Here is a 6,441-nt window from a genome sequence, read left to right on the forward strand (position 1 = left end):
TTATTTATGATAGTCACACACAGAGAGAGAGAGAGAGAGGCAGAGACACAGGCAGAGGGAGAAGCAGGCTCCATGCACCGGGAGCCCGACGTGGGATTCGATCCTGGGTCTCCAGGATCGCGCCCTGGGCCAAAAGCAGGCGCCAAACCGCTGCGCCATCCAGGGATCCCCATTTTTCTTGATTTTTATGAGCATTTTACGTAAAGAAAAAACTTGAGGGCCCTCTGTCCACCATTCTAATTTGAAATAATGTTTGTTATAGTTCAAAATTTGGGCTACAGTGATTTTTGTGTCTTGGGACATTTTAAAACATTGGACCATCCTAACTGCCCATCTCCCCTGTGTGATTTCTTCTAACCTGAGGCAGGAAATCTTGGCCAGAGGTTGACAAATCATCTATGATCTCAGCAGTCTTTAGAATGACACTCAAATCTGTAAAGTCCATGTGGAAGTTAGCTGGATTCAAGTGGGCTCTCCAACAGCTCACTCAATGCAAAGACTCTGAGTCTCTGACCCTAAGAGCATGAGGGAAAAATTCTAAGATTGGTTCTTCTAAGACAGGAGATGGCAAACCCTGGCCCTCTGCCCGTTTTTTGTAAATAAAGTTTATTAGCATACAGCTACACCCATTCATTTGCATATGTTCCATACCTTCTTTGGGCTATGATGGCAAAGTTGAGTAATCACAACAGAGTCCACATGGCCCACAAAACCTAACGTATTTACCATCTGGCTCTTTATCAGAAAAATTTGCCATCTCCAATTGTCTAGGGTTCAGAGACTGGATTACGCTGGTCGGATCTCCATGCCCCTGGGGCTGTGGGCAATGATTATATGTAGAACTCAAATGAATACTTTCAAAGGTCTGCATTTATTCTAATATATATAAGTAGCAAATCAAGCTCATGATGTCACAGATATTGCTTAGGACAAGGCTACGTACAAAAGTGAGTGTAGTTCAGGTATTAAGTCTTAAATGGTGTGATCTGGTAAGACCTAACAGAAAAGAGGAGGAGGGGAGAGGAATGCTGTGACTGGGGAGCCCTGAGTTATCATTCCTGGGAGCTGGGGTGTGAGGAGCAGGCCCCAGGGAGCCCCGCGCCTCCTGATGGTGCCCTTCCACTCCAACCCTGGCCCAGACACTGCAGTGCACCATCACGAGCCTGACCTTCTCAGACCCCAGCTGCCAGGCTGAGGACAGAGACGACCAGTTTGTCCTGCGCAGCACTTACTCCAGCTGTGGCATGGCAGTGACAGAAAACGTGGTCAGTAATGAGGTAAGAACAGAGGGCGGGCAGCAAAGGTATCGGCCAGCTTAGCTGCTGCCTCCGACCTTCCAGGCCGATGGGCCTTTGAGAGAGGGGTGTGATGCTCAGTGGGAAGACAAGCTTAGCCCTTGGTTGCCTCAGTCTCCCCATCCATAAATGTTGGGTTGGATGCCCTCTGGGATACTTTCTGGCTCTGACCTGCTCCTTGGCTCTTTTCCTGCAGGTGGTCGTCAACCTCTTCTCAAGCTCTTCACTGCAGTGGGTGAGATGGATGGTTACCATGCTAACCCATCTGGTTCAGGGTCCTGGCGCCCTTTCCTGGCCTGAGAGGGGAGCAGGGCTCAGGAAACTCAGGCCCTGATGCTACAAGCCATGTTATTACCTTCAGTATGCCTCAGTCTCCCCTTCTGTACAATGGAAGCAGTACTGTTTAGGGTTCTGTCCTCAGCCTCTCAAGTCAGAAAGTTGTAGTATATATTGGCTGTGTGGCCTTGTGCAAATCTGTTAAGCTTCCTGGACCGAAGGCCATGTTTGTAAACAGGGGCATAAGAGATCTCCCTCGTGGGGGTGCTTATGAGCAGTCACTCACATGACACATAGAAGAACAGTCACCCAGGCCTGGCCCAGAGCAAGTTCTTGATAAACGTTAGCTTTGTCTTTTTTAAAAAGGTGATAATGAGGGTTGGCCAAGCAGCAAGTCAGGACTGTGGCTCGTGTTCCTACCCCCACCCCTTAATATTCCTAGCCTGGAGCCTCCCAGACTGACCAAGCCCCCCTCCTATCTCCCACAGAAGAAGGTTCACTGCATCAACATGGAGAGCCTCTCCTTCCAGCTGGGCCTGTACCTCAGCCCACACTTCCTCCAGGCTTCCAACACCATCGAGCTGGGGCAGCAGGGCTTTGTGCAGGTACTGGACTTGCCCGCTCAGGCCTGCCCGCCCCTGGGGTTCTCAGAGCCTTTCTTTCCACCATCAGTACAGAGAAGGTGTGCAGTTAACTCCCCAGCAGGGTGCAGGGCGGCGGGGAGACACAGCAGTCAGACACTGGGTGGAATGTCCCCTCCTCCTCATCTGCTCTAAGCAGACCGGGGACTGTCCTTCCACTGCCAGGATGGAGCTCCTGAATGAATCTAGCTTCTTCCATGAGGGGAGCATTGAGTAACTGACCATGCCTCGTCACTCTTACCTACCTACACAGGTGAGCATGACCCCATCCATCCCAGAGCTCACGCTCCAGCTGGACAGCTGCCAACTGGATTTGGGGCCTGAGGGAGACACCGTGGAACTCATCCAGAGCCAGACAGCCAAGGGCAGCTGTGTAAGCCTACTGTCCCCAGGCCCTGGTGGTGATGTGCGCTTCAGCTTCCTCCTCCGTGGCTACATGGTGCCCACACCCACAACTGGCACCCTTACCTGCACCATAGCCCTGCGTTCGAGGAGTCTGTCACCGGTGAGTGGGGCCCCAGCTTCAAGGGTGGCTTCAGGTCTAGAGTTTCAGGAAGGGGTAGGACAGCCCATGATGTGGGGCCAGCTGGCAAGGGGCAGAAGAACCACAGATTGGTGTAGGACTTCTGCCTATCATGGCTACTCCTTCTGCCACCCTACAGTCTTCTGATGGCTTTGCTGAGTATGGGACATTAGTAGGATTTGCAGCTGTGTCCATCCATCCTTCCTTCGTGCTTCCATCAATCCTCCCACCTATCCTTCATTCCTTTTTCTTCAATCCATTCATCTATTCATTCTTCCTTTTCTTTCTTCCACCCATCCTTCTATCCATCTTTCTTCCCAACCACTTATCCATCATCCACTACCCTTCCTTCCTTCCATCCATCCATCTACCATCCATCAATTCGTCTGCCAACCATCTACCCATCTTTCCATTTGTGTCTTCCTCCCATCCACTTTCCATCTTCTCTTTCATCTATCCATCCTTCCATCCACTCATCCATCCACCCATCCTTCATCTATCCACCTTCCATCCTTCCTTCATCCTTCCACAATACTTCTTTCCTTCCATCCATCCCCCACCACCCATCCTCTCACTATCCATCCATCCATCCATCCATTTCACCATCCTACCCAGCCATCTACCCATCATCCCACTTTCCCAACCAGTCATCCATTCATTACTTGATACTTCTCACCATCCCACCAAGTCATTCACTCATCCATAGTCCTTCCAACCATCTCAGTCAGCCAGTCAGGCTCTTACCATCCCACCCCCTCATCCATTGATCCATCCACCAAGGAATCCACACACTCCCCCATCTTTCCACATAATAGTCACCAATGTCACTGCATTAAACAGGAAATCTCAGTGAAGACGGTTAAGATAAAGGACACCAAGTTCTGATTTTCTTCTTCACCATCCAATGGAGATTCCCATCCTCAGGCACACACCCCTAGACACACCTATGCTCAGGTCCTGGCATAAAGAAGGGTCTTCAGGATTGGAAACTTCTCTGATTGTATGAAGCTAGGAAAGCGTTTGTGGCCATTTCTGAGTTGGCCTCTCCCCCACTACCCTCCATGAGCATGGGCCTCTGGCTAACCTGGCTCATCTCTCCCAGGTGTTCACAAAGGTCACAGATGCAGTGCAGAGTGCCTCTGCAATCCTTGTGGGATTCGGGCACCTCCCAGGGAACATCCTAGTAGCAGCCAAAGGTTGTCCACCCAACACCCTTCTCTGAGCACAGATCTCCAAGGACCTGCCCACAGACTCTTAGCTAGAAAATGGTAGGATGGGACCCAAAGCCACAGCCCCAGGGTGGCTGGTGACAGGCCAGGGTCACTGAGCCAGGGAATAAGCCCAGAAGCTGCCTCCTGCAGGCTATGCTATCCACCTCTCTTTTCCTCCCCCAGGAAACCCACAGAACTATCTCCATGCGTCTGAACATTGTCAGCCCTGGCCTGCCTGGTGAGTCTCTCTAGGGTTCCACTGGCTGAGGCCAACATGGGACCTGATGGATAGCCCAGAGGGGTGCAGCATAGACACATGCAGGAAGGACCCCAAAGAGAGCAACTCTGGAAGGAGGGGCAGAAGGGCCCCCTTGCAGCCTAGCATAGGATCTGTGCTGTATCTGCTAGATAGAGAGCCTTTGCACTTGACTACCCCATGGACCAGATCCCAGGCATTTAGGTTTCTCTAATCCCCATAGTTGCCAGCTGACTTTGCTTGGTGGGGGGAAGGGGCATCCTGAAATCAAATGAGGCAGAAGGCATGTTGTGGCAGGGCTGGCCTCACCTTCTTAAGGCCCCCAGTGTGGAGGGGGCCCCTCAGTCCAGCACTCTCCAGCCTCCTCGTTTATTCCCTCTGGGCCTGGGCCCCCACAAAGCAGAAAAGGTCACTGACATTGGGGGCAGAGGCTGAGGGGTACCTGCTTCCTAGCCACCCTACTTGGGTCAGAATGGAGCTCCCAACCCCAGCCCATGACCAAGAGAGCACGGCTAATTACCCCACAGCCTAGATGGAAACTCAGTATCCAAGGGGAGGCCCATAGTCACCCGGGAGTCAGGAACGTGGACAGAACAAGGCTTGGGAAAACCCAAGAGCAAGCAGATCTGAAGGGCCCTCAGAAGTACTCTGGCCATTCTTACCATAGTATAGGGCTCAGAGAGGGGCAGGGATTGACCTAAGGTCACACAGTGGGGTGGGGCAGGCTCTGCACTCCCAGGCCCCCTCACTTGGCTCAGATTACACCATCCATTTTCCCTAAAAATGCAGCTCCATCAGCCTTGGAAGGCAGACGCATGGCCCAAAAGCCTGATAGGGCTTTCTAGGTATATGGTCAGAACAGCCATGGCTTAGTGCCAGGCCTGGGTGTGATGAGTCCATTTGCCTGATGAGAAGAGACTGAGGTCCAGAGAAGTCAGGGTCAGTGGCTGAGCTGGGATTGATGCCCAAACCTGTGCTCCTGGCCAGTACCACACAGTAGGGTGCTAGGGAGGAGCCACAGCACTGACCACAGCCATCCTTCCGTTGCATGCTTAGACAAAGGCCTCGTCCTGCCCGCTGTGCTGGGTATCACCTTTGGCGCCTTCCTCATTGGGGCCCTGCTCACCGCTGCACTCTGGTACATCTACTCGCACACGCGTGAGTATCCCAGGCCCCCACAATGAGTGCTCAGGACCCCTCTGCCACCATCACCTGGGGGAGCCAGGGGGAGCCTCTGGGGGAGTGGGGAGCCCTGGCCGGGGCCCTGACCTCCGCCCCTGCCCCCAGGTCCCCCTGGCAAGCGGGAGCCCGTGGTGGCAGTGGCTGCCCCGGCCTCCTCAGAGAGCAGTAGCACCAACCACAGCATCGGGAGCACCCAGAGCACCCCCTGCTCCACCAGCAGCATGGCGTAGCACCCGGCCCGGAGACCTGGGGGCCCCCCAGCCAGCCCTCGCCCAGCAGGAGAGACTGAGCAGCCACCAGCTGGGAACCACTGGCCATGAACTTATCCCGGGACCCCAACCCCTCCACTCGACCAAGGATGGACCATGCCCTCTGCGCCCACCCCTCCTGCCTCCTTCTCAGAGGCCTGCTGCCAGCGGGGGCACCAGCTTGGAACACCTTGGGGTCCCCCCACCCCACCCCCTAGAACCTGCAAACCCAGTGGGCCTGGAATATGACTGCCCAGGACCACGGAGAGAGAGACCACTGCCCTATAAGTCCACACTATTGTAGAAACCAAGTCCTTGTCATTTTAACCTGGATCCAGCACTTGGTGACCTGGGCTGGGTGGGAGGGGAGAATTCAAAACAGACTCACCCAGCCCACCCAGGCCTCCTCCAAGGAAGCAGAAGGCTAGCCCAGAGCCCCCTGGACCTGCTCCCCGCGGCCTTCACACCCGGACTGGCACGACTTTGGCAAGGGAAACAGAAGCCTAGGGGTGCCCAGCCTGAGAACAGGGGAGCCTAGCTCCTCTCTACAACTGTCACATGGAGACCCCAAGGCAGGCATCAGCTGGGAAGTGGCCTGTCTGGCCTGGACCCACCCCTATATACTCACCACCAATAAATCAGACCATGAAATCAGTGCTGGGCTGGGCCAGAAGAAAGAATGGGAAGCCTAAAATGGGTGGGGAGGTGACAGCTCTGGGTTCAAATTCTGCAGCTGCTGCATAATTGGCTGTGTGACTGTGGGCAGGTTCCATGGCTTCTTGAAACCAGCCAGTTGCCTCAGCTGGAAC

General features: G+C 54.0%; 1 protein-coding gene across 1 annotated transcript in view; it reads left to right on the forward strand.

Moving 5' to 3' along the window:
- The window catches only part of ENG (endoglin), a 31,526-nt gene extending 25,240 nt beyond the window's left edge, over nucleotides 1–6,286 (forward strand). Inside the window, exons 9-15 of the mRNA XM_026009357.2 lie at nucleotides 1,140–1,277; nucleotides 1,492–1,530; nucleotides 2,060–2,176; nucleotides 2,466–2,717; nucleotides 4,130–4,184; nucleotides 5,259–5,360; nucleotides 5,490–6,286. Of these exons, the coding sequence (XP_025865142.2) occupies nucleotides 1,140–1,277; nucleotides 1,492–1,530; nucleotides 2,060–2,176; nucleotides 2,466–2,717; nucleotides 4,130–4,184; nucleotides 5,259–5,360; nucleotides 5,490–5,614 (828 nt within the window). The 3' untranslated portion in view covers nucleotides 5,615–6,286. The remainder of the gene's footprint in view (nucleotides 1–1,139; nucleotides 1,278–1,491; nucleotides 1,531–2,059; nucleotides 2,177–2,465; nucleotides 2,718–4,129; nucleotides 4,185–5,258; nucleotides 5,361–5,489) is intronic.
- Nucleotides 6,287–6,441: the final 155 nt, after the last annotated feature.

Source organism: Vulpes vulpes, chromosome 2, assembly GCF_048418805.1.
Source record: "Vulpes vulpes isolate BD-2025 chromosome 2, VulVul3, whole genome shotgun sequence".
NCBI lineage: Eukaryota > Metazoa > Chordata > Mammalia > Carnivora > Canidae > Vulpes > Vulpes vulpes.